The sequence below is a fragment of the Alligator sinensis genome, unplaced genomic scaffold (assembly GCF_000455745.1).
Source record: "Alligator sinensis unplaced genomic scaffold, ASM45574v1 scaffold264_1, whole genome shotgun sequence".
Classification (NCBI taxonomy): Eukaryota; Metazoa; Chordata; order Crocodylia; family Alligatoridae; genus Alligator; species Alligator sinensis.
Window position 1 is genome coordinate 5789457 of NW_005841831.1, and position 18354 is coordinate 5807810.

Consider the following 18354-nt stretch of genomic DNA (forward strand, 5'->3'; position numbering starts at 1 on the left):
GGAAACTGTCCAGCCTGCACCGCGACCATCTCCGGTGTAAGTAAATAATCTTTTCAATCAACCATTATGCCTCCGTGACTGATTCTAGCTCGAGCGTACTGCTCCACCCCGCGACTTTTCTCCGGCCCCGCGTGCCCGGGCTGCCGGCCACAGCCCGCGTGCACACAGACGGGCCCGGCTCGTGCCCGGCGAGGACGGGGCCCAAAGCTGCCCTCTCACCCTTATGTATATTTAACGTACATTGATGACTTGTAGAAAACATGAGAAGAAATGTTGAGTGAAATTCCACCAGGACTTTAATAACTTCCACCCCTTCATCAAACTGACACTTGAATACTCCACACAGTAAATTCATTCCTTGGATACTGAAGTTGCCTATCACCACTATATTGTATCAGAAACCAACCAACTGCTACAGTTACTTCCAAGCCACCAGCATTCATCTGAAGGATATCATTAGACCCACTGTTTACAGCCAAGCTCTACATTACAACTATATCTGCTCTGATCCTACTGACTGGGATGCACATTTTAGGGATTTAGAACAGGGCTTCCTACACTTACAATACAATCCCAAAACCATACCACTCAAATCAACACAGCCAAATATAAACCTCACTCTGACCTGCTACAAATACTAACCCTATCCATGATAACGACAACAGAATCCCTCTGGTTGTCACCTACAGCCCCTGGCTTTAACACCTTGGACATATCATTAATAACTTCCAGCCCCTCTTGGAAAATGATGATCTTCTCAAGGGATTCTAGGGGGACAAGCCTATCATGGCTTATAGACAGCCTCCCAACCTCAAAAAGTCTATTCAGTCACTGATTACTTGAAACTCCAATTCTCACCAAGTCACCAGGCCTTGCTATAGTCCCAGAGCCAGCTGTGCGCTCTCATCAATACAGACTTCATGATCACTAGACCAAATAAGACAAAATACAAATCTGGGACTCATTCACCTTCTTCACTCTCTACCAATGTCATATATGCCATCATTTGTTTACAGTCCCCTTCTGCAATCTACACTGACCAGCTGGACAATCCCAATCTAAAAGAATGAATTTGGATACCAATTTGAAATCAATTCCAAAAACATGTAAAAGTCCATGGCAAAACACTAACTTCCCTGGACACTCCATCCCTGACCTCAAAGTAGCTGTCCTTAAACAATATAACTTCAGAAACCAACCTGCATGCAAAATTGTGGAATAAATCATTCTCTGATTGATTTTGTTAGGCAGAAAGTTAGCCAGGGTGGCACATTGAGACTAACGGGTTCAGAGAGGAACACATTTTCATAAGTGACAGCACCTGATGAAACTTACACTTCTCTGAATGAATTAGTATTTATGGGTGTATATACGTGTGCCCTGGGAGTTGCGGGGGTGCTTTAATTAGGGCAGCTTCAAGAGCCGCTCTAATTAAAGTGCCTAGAGCATCTCATGTATCAGCATCTCCACACCAAAAAATGGCAGCTGTCCAATGCAGATAGCAGAGGGGTACTATAAGCAGATGGTGGCATATATAGTGACAAACTGCAGATGCTATAATGTTATTTGGTTCAATGATCATGTGATCTGTGTTGATAATGAGGAACAGCTGGCATCTGGGTCTGAAGCAAGGTCTGGTACCTTGGTGAGAATAAGAGTTAGGTAGTCCGATGCTGAAGATGCCGAGACAGGGTTGTCTCCCAATGGCTACCATTTCAAGATGGCTGTTATTTTCCAGGAGGAGTGGAGGTCATTAACAATGATTGGTATTGTAGCAGGTTGGAGGAGGATCCAAGTCTAGATTGTATTGTAACTCCCCGCGCCAGATCCTTAAGGTGTGCCTCCTGGTCAGTGGAATTGCCTACAAAAATTACGTGCATCTCTAACCAGTTAGTTTCCTGCCCTGTCTTTTAGATATGGTTTTTATCATTCACACAGGCTGAGGCAATTATACAACTCGTGGTCACCAGCCAGGGATATGGCTCATTGGTGCCTAGTATGGTGTCTGGACTCTCCAAAGGTTTTAACATGTCAAAGTTAGTAACAATGGCTACTATGGAAAGTTCAAATAGTTCTTATCCAGCAAAGAATTCAATATGCTCTTTGAAAAGTAAAATATTCTGACCAGAAATTCTTCAAGTATGCCAAGACCAGTTTCACTGGTCAGGAAGCAGTGAAGTGGCACTGTATGCACAGCATTCAGTCACCCCTCAGCCTACAAACATGCCAACTTGACAAATATAATCAGTGGCTGAACAATAGAGCTTCTGGGCTTGTGTTGCATATCACACTATAATTGACAATTATTTTCTCAGCTGGCAAATCAAATTAACCATTTTATTAAAGAAGAGAACTGGAAAAACAAATTCCATCACATGGAAATATGGATTACCACCAAAATTAAAATACTGGAACTTTGGATCCCCAGAACATGGCAATGCTGCCTAGGCTACAAAAGTAAGTATTTCTCTTATTTTCTATATTTACCATCCTGATGGAATGGAAGTTGACAGACTCTGTGCTGGGATAGCTGACTAGTTGTTAAAGAACAGTACAAAGTCAAGGAGATCAGGAATCCTGGGTCCTTTCCCTGAGGTTAGGATGAAAGATAATTTAGTGGTTAAAGGTGGACTGGGAATGCTACTTTTCTTGGTGGTGCAGCAGAAAAGACAACTTGATTCAGCTGAAATTCAGGGCATTCTGCAAAATCTAGTACACTGACTTTCAATCAGGGTGATGCAAGATCTTTTCAAGCATGCCATTCAATATTAGGAGTTAGGCATGTAAATACCTACACATGATTCATAACCCAGAAGTTTCAAATAGGAATGGAATTTCCTTCTATGACCAGGTGACCTATCACCTGGACAAGGGAGAAGAGATTGATGTCATATATCTTGACTTCAAAAAAGCCTTCGATCTGGTGTCCCATGATCGCCTCTTGGAGAAACTGGCCAATTGTTGCCTTGGGTCCTCCACAATCCACTGGCTGGAAAATTGGCTCCGGGGTCGGACCCAGAGGGTAGTAATTGATGGAAGTCACTCATCGTGGTGTCCTGTGACCAGTGGGGTCCCCCAAGGCTCTGTCCTTGGACCCATACTGTTCAACATCTTCATTAATGATGTGGACACTGGAGTCAGAAGCGGACTGGCCAAGTTCGCCGATGACACCAAACTTTGGGGCAAAGCATCCACACCAGAAGACAGGCGGGTGATCCAGGCTGACCTGGACAGGCTCAGCAAGTGGGCGGACGAGAATCTGATGGTGTTCAACGCCGATAAATGCAAGGTTCTCCACCTTGGGAAGAAAAACCCGCAGCATCCTTATAGGCTCGGCAGTGCTATGTTGGCTAGCACTATGGAAGAAAGAAACTTGGGGGTCATCATTGACCACAAGATGAACATGAGCCTGCAATGCGATGTGGTGGCTAGTAAAGCGACCAAAACGCTGGCTTGCATCCATAGATGCTTCTCAAGCAAATCCCGGGACGTCATTCTCCCCTTGTATTCGGCCTTAGTGAGGCCACAGCTGGAGTACTGTGTCCAGTTTTGGGCTCCACAATTCAAAAAGGATGTGGAGAAGCTTGAGAGAGTCCAGAGAAGAGCCACGCGCATGATCAGAGGTCAGGGAAGCAGACCCTACGATGACAGGCTGAGAGCCCTGGGGCTCTTTAGCCTGAAAAAGCGCAGGCTCAGGGGTGATCTGATGGCCACCTACAAGTTTATCAGGGGTGACCATCAGTATCTGGGGGAACGTTTGTTCACCAGAGCGCCCCAAGGAATGACGAGGTCAAACGGTCACAAACTACTTCAAGATCGTTTCAGGCTGGACATAAGGAAGAATTTCTTTACTGTCCGAGCCCCCAAGGTCTGGAACAGCCTGCCACCGGAGGTGGTTCAAGCGCCTTCATTGAACACCTTCAAGATGAAACTGGATGCTTATCTTGGTGGGATCCTATGACCCCAGCTGACTTCCTGCCCTTTGGACAGGGGGCTGGACTCGATGATCTTCCGAGGTCCCTTCCAGCCCTAATGTCTATGAATCTATGAATCTGTGAATCCATAGCATCAAAAGCATTCTAATTTGTTATGGCTTCTGAGTTCTTTGCAACAGAAGTACTACTCAATTATTTTTCCATACTCAAAAAACGAGTGAAAGCTAAGAGCTAGCACCAAGGGGTACTTTGAGTTTATCTAGGGGTGCCTTGACCTTAAAAAGGTTGAGAACCACTAATCTAGTGCAACAGAGAGCTGTACACTTGGGTTTTGTTCTTTAAGACTAAGCAGGTATTGAACTTATTATTTTAATGGATTTTAGATACCTAAAACCAATGGAGTTTCCATTCATCCTAGGCTGAAAGGTCAGAGGCAAGAACAATTAATTACTGGATTTATAACTTCTGCACAACATTGAACATATTCTGGAGAAAAAATTCTACCATGGGTTACAACACTTAAGAGGCTCCCAAGAATTTAGGCAAGGTCAACAACTCAAAACTAGCAACTAAGGATTCAGAATAAGGGATAAGATGGTTCTCCTAACAAGGTGTATTTTGAAGCCAATGACAACTTCTGTCAGTTATCTCCAACAACTGATTCAATAGTGTATTACAGTGAACTAGCAGAGAAGACCGATTGATTTCAAAATATATTAAGGGAATGTTATGAATTACGAGATTCATCCCTGAATTTTGGAGTGTGTAAAATACACATCAGGAAAAGACTAGTGGTACTGTATAGGAAACTCTTTTTGGTCTGCTTGTAGTTGGCTGTATATTTGCTTAGCAAATATGATCTTTTTAATATAGGGCCTGTCTTCACAACAAAATAATGTTAATCTGAGTTCACTAATTAAAGGAAAAAGCTTAAAAAGGAGAATAGTTTGTAACTGTCACATTAATTTACTGGTCAATTCAAAGACTAGGCTCCTGTGTAGGCTGTAACTTGAACTGCTAAATTATATAAAACTACAAATGATCCTGTCTTTGCCAAGATATTTCGCCTAGCTGGCAAGCTTGGGTAAAAACACCATTTTTTATGTTGAAGACACAATGCTGTATAGTGCAGACAGCACTACATTCTTATTAAAGGGAGTCATTCTGTAAAAGCCAGTCAAAGGTCTGTCCACAGACAAGGAAGCTGTCCTCCCAGTTGGAAAAAGCAAAAAACTATTTAAAAATAATTTGAGTTGACAAAAAGACAGCTTGATATCTGTGCTTAGCAGGAACAAACTAGAGCCACCTGAGCAATGAAACTGTTAGCTTTCCTGAGACTTTGCATACACCGCAAACTGAGCTGGAGCTCGAGAGAGCATAGCTGCAAGTGTTGACTGAAATTTAACACCGTTTCAGCAACTCTGGTTATAGCTGAAGTGCATTTGGCACTGGGTCAAAGGCAACTGTGCTGGCCGGCAACAATTCTTCAGCATAAACAAGAACTTAATTCTCTTGTATTAGAGGATTGCACTCTTGGAATCATAAATTAGCCCACAGTTTTCTCAAGGCTGTTGCTTTAGTGACTAAACATCTGTGCAGGCTTACATCCTTATCATTCCTATTACCTGGGGCATTTTCTGAAGCCACAGCATACAGCTTGTGCCTTCAGGCTTTGACTGCTGTAAAAATCTAGAGTTGGTCAAAGATTAAGTGAGCAAAACTAGCATGGCTTTAAGATCTATTTCCGTGAAGATCTACTGGCAAAAGAAAATTCTGCAGTACAGTGCGCAATGCAAGATGAGTCCCATTTGACTCTAAAAATAGCTTTTAAAATCTTTAATCACAGCAAATGGCTGTATTCCTGCTACTTATTGAATACAAGGTTTTAAACAATGCAACTTAATGCTCACACCCACTTAAAAACTAGGCTGCACACCTGTGGGTAACAGCTATGTAACATTTATAACATACTCCATTACACAAACATTGACTGAGAATGCTTTTAACTCAAGCATCTACAATCCTAAATCTTTTGCCTCAAATTCTAATAAAAGGAAAGGCCTTCAACTACACCAGGCATCTCATACATGCACTTATAGATGAAATGCCAAAGAGGGCAGCTATGCAGCTATGTTTGAAAATGTGAGCCGGTGCATCCTTTCAAGCATTCATGTGACTGGTAGTGTGGGAAGTGATAAGTCTTCTGGAGCTAAGAGATTAGGCATGTTGCTTTGTATAGTTAGTTATATCAATGCTGGGTTCTTTGAAGTAAATCCCGGTAAAACTGCTTCTGCACCAATCCATGCTGATTATCAGGGATGCCAGGTTCCCTCTAGCACTCTAGCAGAACGCATTCAAGCAAGTAGTCATGGTATGGCCAAGACACCTTGCTCGCCAGATGTACTAAAAATGACTGGATAGTTTTATGACCATTAATATCACAATGGAAGCTAAAACAGGGGTAATCAAATCTTACAATGATCATGGTAGGGGTCAGAAAGGATTCTTTCCACCCCACATAGCTTGGTGTGACTAGCTTGGGGTTCAACACTTCCTTAACATTTCTCTGAAGAATTAGGCAGTGACTCCTGCTGGAAACAGGAAACCTGTTTCCAGAACCCATGGTTTGATTTGGTTTGAGAAATCCAATTATGCTATATGAGTTAAACGTAACTCTAAAAAGCCAGCTTTGGGAAGAGATGCTGTGCTCACCTTCCAAAGGGTGACGGTCATTCTTTGGTAACTTGGGGGAGAGAGGAGCACTGTATGGAGGGGAATCTTGGGAGTATCGCTTTGTACCCCGGCCTGGTCCCTGCAGAGTGCCGTCTAACGAACTGCTTCTGTCTAGGAAGAGAGAACAAGCCCTACTTAGGAACGGAAACTTTCTGGGAAATTCAATCCTACCTGAGTCATCAGTAACCCACAACTAACCCCCACGCACCAGCCTGGTATACTTAAAGCTATCTGCATCTTTCATTTCTTAGCATTTACTTTTTCACTTCACAATTTTCACTAGAGATAAGGGATAGAACCAACCTAAGAATTTTTTAGGTCATTCTATGGTCATGCTTTATCCCAGCATCACCTTTGATTAAACATAGCCTAATTATGACCTCTTTACCTCAAACAATTCCTGTTTCTGCAGTCTATATATTTTTCATATAACTGAAGAATTTCAATAATTAGCAAATTCTCAGTCCCTTACTCATCATTCAGGCAAATTATTTTTAGAGTTTTTATTTCCTTCAGCTTCCCAAACATCACTGCTGATCTCCAAATTCCTCTGCTAGGCCTGCACCTTTTGAATGCTGAGGTACCCAGCACTGCATGTAGAAGCCACGCATCACTACTGCCATATTCAAACCATCCTGAAAGATCTCTTCACAGATGGCTTCAAACTAGACCTGCTTTTTCAACACACTCTAGATGGTAAATTTATGTACACCTTACTGCCCACAATAATCATCTCCCGATTTCTTGCAAAGATGATGCTTTCCAGTATTTCCTAAGTACAAAATCATAGAGATACTAACAAACCAAAGAACTGGGTTAGAGACCCCAGGATAAAACTGAACAAATATAAATGTAAGGTACTATACACAGGAAAGAAAAATACAGAATGGGAGAAACTTGCCCCAGCACTAGCACAAGAAGGAAATGGGATCATAAATTCAATGCGAGTCGGCAGATGCTGTCACATAAATGGTAAATCCAGTGCTGGGTTACAGTAATAGAGTCATTGTAAACAGGAGCCAGGACAGACTGCTAGGGAGTCTCACCTGATATCTCCTCCTAATTAGACACTGTAAGCTTGATATGAGAAGTGATAGCATCACAGGATGATAGGAAAATAGGGCTGAAAGGGACCTAGTTAGGTCATCAAGTCCAGCAGAGAGATTGGTAGACCAAAACCAACACAGGATCATTACTAAGCCATCTCAGTCAAGTGTCTAACCTACTCTTAAACATGTCCAGGGATGGATATTCCACGCCTTCTCTAGGTGGCCTGTTCCAATGCTTGACCACTTTCATAATCCAACCTAAATTTCCCCTGCTGAATCTTGAGGCAGTTACCCCTAGTCCTATCCCCTATGACAACAAAAAAAAGTCTACCTCCCACTTCTCTATAATCACCCTTCAGACATTTGAAGACTGTTAAGTTCTTCAAACTAAGTAACCCTAGTTCTTCCAGCTTTTCCTCATGTCATTTTCCCAGGCCTCTAGTAATTTTTGTTGCTCTCTGTTGGACTCTTTCTAATATGCCCACATCTTTCTCAAAATGTGTGGCCCAAATCTGGACATAGTACCTCAGTACTCACCAGTGCCAGACAAACAGAGTGAAAGAATTGCTTCTCCTGATTTGCAAGTGACATTCTTATTAATAAAACCCAGTATGCTGTTGGCTTTTTTTGCAACAATCATGCTACACTGTTGGTTCATATTCAGTTTATGGTCTACTGACTACTACAGGCCCTTCTCTGCAATACTGCAGCCTAGCCAATCATTCCCCAGCCTGTATTTGTGCATGCAATTATTTCATCCTGAGTGCAGGATTCTGCACTTATCTTTATTGCATCTCAACTGATTGTTTACAAAATATTTCTCAAATTTGTCCAGGTCTTTCTGGATCCTAGTCCTACCCTCCAGAGCATCTACAACTCCAACCGACTTGTTGTCATCCACAAATTTACTAAGCACACACTCAATTCCATCATTCAAATCATTAGTAAGGATTTTAAACAATGCTGGACCCCAGACAGGCCCCTGCGAATCGCAACTTCATACCCCCTTTCAATGAGACATTAAGCTATTGAGCATGATAATCCAACCAGTTTGGTATGCACTTGACAGTTCTTTTATTTAGTCTGTATTTTCTTATCTTATTACTGAGAATGTTGTGGGAGATGGAGGAAAAATCTTTGTTAAAATCAAGGTATAATCATATTCACTACTCTCCCCGCATTCACGGAACCTGTCACCTTGTCACAGAAGGAAGTCAGTCTGGTCAGGCATGACTTGCTCTGGGTGAATCCATACTGGTTGTTCCTGATCATCTTGTTCTCCTCCAGATGCTTCAAAACAGATCGCTTGATCTGGTCTAGGATCTTTTCAGGTATCAAGATCAGACCGACTGGTCTGTAATTTCCTGGATTCTCCTTCATTCCTTTCTTAAAGATGGGTACTATATTTACCCTTATCTAGTCACCCAGGGCTTCACTTGGTCTCCATCAGCTCTCAAATGTGATAGCCAATTACCCCAGCTAACTCCTTTAGTATCCGGTCCAGCCCCATGACCTTGAACGCATCTAGCCTTTGTAAGTAATACCTAACTCCCACTACTCTAGGCTGTTTTTCTCCTTCCCTATCTTTGCTGCCAACTGCATATGGCAGCTGAATTTACTTGTAAAGACTGAAGTAAAGGCAGAGTTAAGTACTTCAGCTTTCTCTGCATCATCCATAACTAGATTGCCTTTTGCATGCAATAAGAACCAATACTTCCTTTGGTTTTCCTCTTATTTCGGACCTACTTATAGCATCCCTTTTATGTCCCTTGCCAGTTCCACCTCAAATAGATCTTGCCTTTCCTGATTTTCTCCCTGCATACCCATGTGGTATTCTTATATTATTCCCTAGTAATATAACCAAGTTTCCACCTTTTGTAAGATTTCTTTTTGAGTTAAAGAGATTGGCAATATAACTGTTTACTCAGACTAGTCTCCTGTTGCATTTCCCATTATTTTATCACAGGCTAGTTTCGTAGAAAAATCACAGAATCATAGAATTATAGAAAAACAGGGATGGAAAGGACCTCAAGAGGTCATCTAGCTCAAAGCAGGACCATCCCCAACTAGATCATCCCAGCCAAGTCTTTGTTTAGCTGGGTCTTAAAAACCCTCAAGGATGGAGATTCTGCAACCTCTCTGGGTAACCTGTTCCAGTGCTTTACCACCCTCCTCATGAAAGAGTTTTTCCTAATATCTAATTTAGACGTCCCTTGCTGCAACTTGAGACTATTGTTCCTTGTTCTGCAATCTGCCACCACTGAGAACAGTCTAGCTCCATCCTATTTTGAACCAACCTTCAGGTAGTTGAAGACTGATAATAAACCCCGCCCCCCCTCAGTCTTCTCTTCTCCAGACTAAATAAGCCCAAGACTAAATTCTGTCCCAAGTGCACTTTTCCTTATCAAACCTCATGAGATTTTTTTTGGTCCAACCCATCCTCCAATTGATCTAGGTCTCTCTGAATCCTAGCCCTACCCTCCAGACCATCTACTACTCTCCACAGCTTGGTGTCATCTGCAAACTTGCTGAAGGTGTACTCTATCCCATTTTCCAGGTTATTGATAAAGATATTGAACAAAACTGGCCCCAGAACTGACCCCTGGAACACTTGGCACCAGCTGCCAGCTAGATATCAAGCCACTGATAATCACCCTTGGAGCCTGATGATCCAGCCAGTTTTCTATCCATCTTATAGTCCATTCATGCAACCTGTACTTCCTTAGCTCACCTGTGATAATTTTGTGAGAGAATGCATTGGAAGCATTGCTAAAGTCAAGGTATAAAGTCAAGTTTGCTGCTGTGTCCTTAATATGGCCAACTTCAAGTACTGTCTTCTTCAAATACTGCCTCATTAAAATACAATGAGCTCTCCAGTACTCCTTTTTCCCTAAGACTTGCTACCAAAGGGTTACTGCCCACCTTTTCCCTGAGTCTGTTAAAGTCTTCTTCTGAAGTCCAGTGTCTTTATTTTGCTGCTTCCCCTTGCTCCTTCCCATATGAAATTAAACTCTATCATTTTGTGATCACCATCACGCAAGTTGCCTTCCATCTTCACACCCTGGCTTGCATCTACTGATGTATCTCAAACAAGACCCAAGATGTCAATCTCTTTCTTTATTCATCCTTGGTGAGGCCGCAGCTGGAGTACTGCATCCAATTCTGAGCTCCACACTTTAAAAAGGACATGGAGAAGCTCAAGAGAGTCCAGAGGAGAGCCACGCACGTGATCAGAGGCCAAGAGAGCATGCCACATGAGGAGAGGCTGAGAGGCACAGGACTCTTTTAACTTGGCTAAGCGTAAGCTCAGGGGGGACTTGGTGGCAACCTGTAAGTAGATCAGGGTGTTCATCAGGACCTGGGAGAACATCTGTTCACCAGGGCTCCCCCAGGGAAAAAACAGTCTAATGGTCATAAACTGCTGGAAGATCATTTTAGACTGGACATAAGGAAGAACTTCTTTACCATCCAAGTCTTCAGAGTCTGGAATAGACTCCCCCCAGAAGTGGTGCAAGCACCTACTCTGGACACATTCAAGATGCACTTGGACGATTATCTTGCTGGGGTCCTCTGGGGTCTATGAAATCTATAAAATCTATTCTAAAGTCAATTTCTCTCTGTTTCTGAGTAGCAAGTAAAGAAGCCTTGGGCACCATATTTTAAAAAGAATGTAAACATCTTGGCTGTCCAGACGCAGTACAGGGGAAAGCAAGCTGTACAGGGGAAGACTGAAAGAAGTAGTATGTAGAAAAGGAGATTAAGGGGAGGATATCAGCTTTCAAATATCATAAAAGCTGCTGTAAAGAAGTTGAAGGAACACTGCAGTAAAGGCAATTTAAATTAAGTCTCAGAAAAAAAATTCCAACTGTACGAACAATCAGAAAATAGACCAACCAGCCTAGAAAAGTTGTAAAATCTTCTTCACTGGATGAAAGACTTATATGAAAAGACTAGATAGTTATCTAACTTGGATGATTATAGAATAGCAATCCTACATCTGTGCAGGAAGTTGAATTACATTAGTCTTGCAGTCCCTTCCAACCCTGTGACTCTCTGACCAGGATACCAATGTGTCCCAGTGTGATGTTTCTGTCTTCTCTGGTGTTCAATTTAATATGTTAATTTCAGTTACATGCCATCTACTTAGACATTTAATAAAGACCACCAGATCCCACACCAATGGCTACGCTCCCCTTTAGATGTTGGAACAGGATACATTCCGAGGGTGGCCATGACACCCCCTGATGGCTGCCTTAATCCTGCCTTGCTCACAATTCAGCCCCTCAGGGTCTCACCCTGCTGCCTCATCTGCCATGCCTCGATGTTAAAAATAAGGAGGGGAGCTTTGGCTCCTCTCTCTCTATATACTCGGTTCTTCTCTTGGCCTCATTGTAACCCGTCTAGTTTGGGTTCTGGCCTTGCCACCCACAGTCTCTCAGTCTTGGAGCTTTAACCCTGCTGGTCCTAATCACCTCGAAGGCTAAATTTGTGGCCTCTGTCCTCCCCTACAGCCATGTCCATGCCTCACAGATGTTATTTTATCCAGTTTGGTCTTCCTGTACAGGTCTCGGCTCTCTTGGCTTTAGCTCCCCTTTATGCTGGCTGTAGGCTTCCAGTCCTGGACCACTTGCTTGGGCTTGGCTTTCTCTGCCTCAGCCCTTGCCTTTGCTTCACTCTCCAGGCCCCAGGCCCTGTCTCACATGGCCCTAGCCCCCTGGCAACCCTGGCCCAGCCAAGGCCACTCACAGTGCAGTCTGACAATCAGTCAGATTTTAGAAAGTGAACTTGGTTTCACTTTTGTTGAGCAAACTAGTCAGCCACTTTGGAGAGTTTGGGCACAGAGACAAGATGGCCAATCAACAACAAGCTTTTTCAGATATACAAAGGGTGAGCCAGAGTCTTATTTCCTTTCTTCACTGAAGGGAATCTGCAGACACAAAGTCAATCTGTGCCACTCACCCTGTAGTAGCTCTCATTTGGCAGTTACCCCTCCTGAGTTGTTACTATTTAGTCCTTGGTGTAATATGATTTGTTCTCTTGAGGGTTCACCACTTCAGCCTAAGGGATACTTTACCACCTTGTAACTGTTGCACGCAGTGATATAAACCAGCTTGCCTTGAGTGCCTCACTTAAGCACAATGGGACAAGCCATGCAAAAAGAAACATGATTTACTTGCGAGTAGTACTCCTGAAGCAGAGTTCCAGGCCCTAGATGCAGGCTGAGCTTCCAAAGCAGGCACCAGAGGTTAGGTGTGCTTTCTACAGGAACAAGAGTTATAGCCATGCTGGACATTTAGTTACACCTTCAGTCTACATACTGCATGTTACAACTTTTCTCTAGGCAAAGTGTCTAATCCCTAATTGGATATATTTCCTAGATCAGATTACATGTTTTATACTAGCAACAAGGGAGAGGAAGGGAGGGAATAAGGTACATAGAAAAAGGAAGACAGACAGAGAGACACTAAGAATGAATGAACCTGACAGTCCGAAAACACAGAAACTTTAATCCTAAGTGAGGACATCCCATATAGCATGTGAGTGGTGTCAGCTGATATGCAACAAACCCCACAGACAGGGCTCTGCAATTTGCACCACTGTTGTCTCTGAGCTGAAGAGTAAAACTTGGGTTAGGACACAGTGAATTAAAAGGACCCCTGAATGCCTCCCCAGCCCCAACTCCTACCTGGTAAATACCTGTCGTGGTCGTACTCGTGGGAGTGCTGCATGTGGTTATTCTGAGTGAAAGGCTGGTTTCCAAAGAGGTTGTCGCTCCGCAGGTTGTGGCAAAGTTTCTCAAGGAAGCGGAGGACGTAGGTGATGCTATTTACTGCTGGCAGGTTCAGAGTGTGCTGTTCCCGATCAAACACGGCTGGAGACAAACAAACACAGCTAAGCTTGTAAGCCCCCCCCTTCCTCTGCCATACACACGCGCGCACACACACACATGCACACATACAGAAAGGCAGGAGGCCACACCTGGGGTTGCACAGCCAGTTCTGTATCTTGGCATCATTGGGTTAGACTAAAGCAAACAAAAGCCACTGCTTTCTCCTGGCAAATACTATGGAGTTCTCTTCCCTTGGACAGGCCAGAACCAGTTTGCTGCACCCAGCACTGAGTGTGAATTGGCTGTACATGGAAAGCTTAAAGGTGAACTGCAAGAAAAGCAAAGTACAATCTGTGCCCCTTGTACCTGGAATAAACATGGTCTTGAAATACGAAAGGAGAAAAGAAAGGGGGGGGGAGCAATGGGGGTGAACAGCTTCAGGAATTTTCTTCTGTTTTTTTTTGTATTTGAAATACTAAAATTCCTACTGCTCTAACCCTCACCATTTCCTCCTGCTTCTGGAGGACTGACAATCTTTGGAAGGTCAGAAGCAAAACGATGTAGCTGCAGGGTGGAACATGAACTGCAGCTCTCCTATTCTAAGACAAGACAGAACACTGCTTTCCCCTCTAGCTGAGGCGGGAGGGCTGCCAAGAAGAAAACTCTGAGCTAAGTCACCCACTAAGTGTTGTCATTTCAGCTATCCAAACACTACACAAGAAAGAATAAACGGAAGTCTTTGGTTTAACTGGAACACTCTGTGCACTCTCTAACCCTTGCCTCTACATTCAAGAGCAGAGTAGTGGTTTTGCAAGAGAAAAGGTGTAAAGGTGGGGGTGAAGGCAAGCATTGCTGGTAGCATGGAGGTGAGGAGAAAGAGGCAAAATAATGCTAAGCTAGTAAAAAGCCCACATCAGATATGGTAGAGAAGGGGAGTCAGTGAAAGGAGCTGATCAGTCAGAGATTTGTATGGTTCCTGGACTTGAAACATGGTGAAGCTGCACTTGTAAAGGGAAGAGAGAAGAATTTACACTTAGCAGCATATTGTGTTAGACCTGTAGAAATCTCCCTGTTCTGCCTCACCAGGACTCATGTTGACATTTTCAAGCACAGAAAGAGGTAGCTAGCTATGTTAGTCTGAAGTGAGGCAAAAGGCAGGATTGATTTGTACTTTATATGCTAACTAAATCAGAGATGCATATCATAAGGTTTTGTGAGTCCAAGCTCACTTCATCAGCATCTGGAGCAGAACACAGCTAACAGGCTTGAATGCCAGGAATCAGTCTGGAGCTAAATATTTCTTCTGTCCACTTACAGACGGAGGAAGCAGATGGCATCACACAAAAGGAGCTACAACATAAAGAAGGCTAAAGGGTGACCTTGCAAGAACCAAGAACTGGATTATATTCTCAGGTCTGCCTCTAATTAGTTGTGCAGCTTTCGATAAACTGCTGTATATCTGTGTTTCAGTTTCCTCATCTGTAAAATGGGGAAACAAAACTAACATTTACTGCACAGGGACACTAGGTGACCAAACAGTACTGTCTGAAAAGGACACGTGGTGGCTGGTGGGTAGGTCTGTGGAAGTACATGCACAAACATGCTACGTACTCTACCTTTGGCTGAAGGAAGGATTCTCACCTATTTAGACATTATACGGTATCACTGATCAGGGCTGAAAACCCTCATCTCTTACACAGAGGTCCCTCCAATTCAGACCATGATGAAGCTGTGCTTCAAAAGGAAAGGGTTCCCACTGAGAGAGTTTTCCTAATAAGGATAGCTCTGAAAGCAAGGAAGGGGAGAAAAGTCTTGGTTCTTACCTGAAATTACTTCTCCCCCATGGCCTTGCTTCAGAAAAGAGAAGACAGTTTTCTGATGATAAGCGCAGTCAATGCAGGCCTGTACTGCCTGCTGCAGAACAACAGAAGCCCGAGCTGGTCCAAAATGGTCAGGCAGCTGTTGAACTTTCTTCTTGTCCAGGTGAGGCCCCGTGCTGCCATTCTTGTTCAAGTAAATGCAAACTACAAAAGCAATAAAAATGCTGGCCATTAACTGGTGAGAGATGCCGCTTAGAAGAGCAAAAAACATCCTCAAAAGCAGATATGCTATTTTTTCAATCCTCAGCATCCTACCAGACCTAGATCTTCATACTATTAAAGTTCTCACTGAGGGGGTGAACCAAATTAATCCAACAGGCTGCAGATTAACACCTATAACAGCATCAGTTATAGCTAAAGGAAGCTCACCCTTCAAATACACAATGCTGATTCCGGTCTCTCTTGCAATGAACTTCCAAGCCACGCTAGTGTTTCATTCATAACCTTGGTGCACAGGTTCCAACAATGCAGGGTGTAGCAGGGGTTTGCACAGTGATATGCTGGTAATTGGGTGAGTGGCTGAGCCTAAGGGAGTTTCATACATATCTCCCACTGAATCTCTAAGGGAGTTAGAACCCAGGTCCCTCAGTTTTCTGAATACCTGGCCAGGTGTGCTGTGGAGGGAGGGGAAGTTACCCATCCCCTATCCTGTACTTGAAAGAATCCAAAATCCCGAGTTCACTTCAGACTCCCTTTTCTGAATTTAGTTTAGTCACAAGTCAAAGCTGTGTTATAAGCATTGTTTCGACTCTTCCTAAGTTACTTTGACCTTTCTCCTTTTTGCCCAGTTACCTTTAGTTACCCTGCTTTGCACAGTGCAACATAGTGAGCTAGTTCTGGAGGAAGGAATTCTGTTATTGTTTATGTGCCTAAGTGACAGTTACCCAGCTTTTGACATTTCTGCAGTTTGCAATTCTATTCCATGTGCAATGTGGACATGTAAACAGACACAGGACTACTGAGCACGTTCAGTCAGCTGCATACTACTGTATGTGTGAACACAGTGTAACATGGGGCTCAGGCACTGCTGACCAGCTAGCCCCAGCAGCTGGGAGCCCCATCCAGCGAAAGGAAAGGGGAGTGGGGCAGGGGACTGCGGGTTGGGAGTTAGGTGCCCTGGGGGGCCATGGGGGCTGTGAATCAGGAATGATGGGCACCAGCAGACTGGTGGGGGGGCGGTCCTGTGGGTTGGGACTGAGGGGCACCAGCATGGGCAGGACACCGACATATCAGGGCTGCTCATCACCACAAAGCAGCAGAGGGGGACAAGCACAGCTGGACTCCATATCCTGGTGAGTGAAGGGGGCAGGGGGAGCTCTGTTTTTTTCTGATAAAAAACCAAAATCAAACACCAAAATATATAGTTATTTAGAATTTATTTTCTTGTAATGACTGTGTTCAACTGATACACGCATACACACACACACACACACACACACACACACTAGTGGCCGAAAAACAGATTTTGGGTTTTTAAATCAGAGAATTTTAGATTTTTAAACAGAGAAACCCCGGATCCCTGATAATAACTGACCTGTGTCTGGTTAGAACCCTGTGCTGGGAAGTCAGAGAGAGCAAGGTTCAATCCCTCTCTGGGTGAAGGGGACCCAGTAACCCTTAAGACAGCCTGGAAGCTGTTTAAAAATACTAATATCATATTAGAGGCCCAGGAAAATTGAAAAGGGTATCAAATGGTGTAATAAAACCCCTGCACGGTTTAACTGAAGAGTTAAGGAAGCTACCCAAGACAAAAAGGCATCATTCAAAAAAATAAAAGGGATGCCCAAACAAGGAAAAGAAGAAAGCATGAAAACTCTGGGAGGTCAAATATGAATATGAAATAAGGCAGATAAAAAAGAATTTGGAGCATTTTGCAAAAGATACTAAAGTTAATAATAAAAACTTAAAAAAAAATAGATTTGAAGCAGGAAACCAGCAAGAGAATCACTGGGACCATTAAATGACCATGGTGAAAAAGGTGCACTCAGGAGTGATAAGGCCATAGCAGGGAAGCTAAATGAAACTTTTTCCCTTGGTTTTACTGAAGAAGATATTGAAGGAATTCCCAGATCAGATCAGATCTTTCTAGTAGGTAGACTTGAAGAGTTGGATCACACTGAAGTGACAATAGAACAGGGTCAGGAAACATTTTTGGGCAAAGTGCCCAACAACCCTGCAACCTGGACTTTGAAGATGTTGGCATGCCAGGGGCAGACATCAGAAAGCCGTGAAGGATCCAATCCTTGTTGCGGCAGTGCAGGCCATCATGCTCCCTGAGGCAGACCCCAGTGCAGCTGCTTGCAGGCTTGCGGCTACCTGCTGTAAGCAGCCCAGCTCTGGGCAGGCCCCTGCACCCACCATTGAGCCCAAGCTGCTTGCAACAGGGTTTGCCACCTACTGTGACCAGCCTGGCCACTGGACAGGCCCCTGCTGGCTGCCATGGAGCTCAGGCTGCTTGCAGCAGGCAGATGCAAGCAGCTGTACTGGGGTTCAGGGCCTTGGCCCAGCTCTGTGGAAGTGGCTGCACACGCACCTTGAAGTGCATGGTGGAGAAGGGGCCTGCGGCAGCCACCATGGAGGTCCAGCTGCTCACAGCAGGTGGTGAGCAGCCTGCAAACAGCTGCACTGGGGTCCAGAGCCCTGACCCAGCTCTGTGGCAGTGGTGGATAAACGCATGCTTTGAGATGCATGGCAGGGAAGGGGCCTGGTACAGCGCAACCCTGGCCCAGGCCCCTTCCCTGCTGTGCACCCTAAGGTGTGCACACAGGTGCCACCACCATGGACCCCAGCTGGAGCTCTGGATCTCAGTGCAGGCTCTGGGCAGCTGCTGCCTGCCATGGCACTGGGGCTGCTCACAGCAGGGCTTGCAGCCTCCCTGCCACATGCTGCAAGCAGCCCCAGCTCCATGGCTGGTGGTGGCTGCCCCG

General features: G+C 44.2%; 1 protein-coding gene across 7 annotated transcripts in view; it reads right to left on the reverse strand.

Moving 5' to 3' along the window:
- SCMH1 (Scm polycomb group protein homolog 1) overlaps positions 1-18354 on the reverse strand; it is a 123997-nt gene that overhangs the window by 22582 nt on the left and 83061 nt on the right. For 6 of the 7 annotated variants that reach the window (XM_025212901.1, XM_025212986.1, XM_025212951.1 and 3 more), the window contains 3 exons: positions 15371-15571; positions 13404-13589; positions 6648-6779 (listed from right to left, as the gene is read on the reverse strand). In XM_025212901.1, the coding sequence (XP_025068686.1) occupies positions 6648-6779; positions 13404-13589; positions 15371-15571 (519 nt within the window). The remainder of the gene's footprint in view (positions 1-6647; positions 6780-13403; positions 13590-15370; positions 15572-18354) is intronic. The other variant, XM_025213035.1, reaches the window with a different exon arrangement.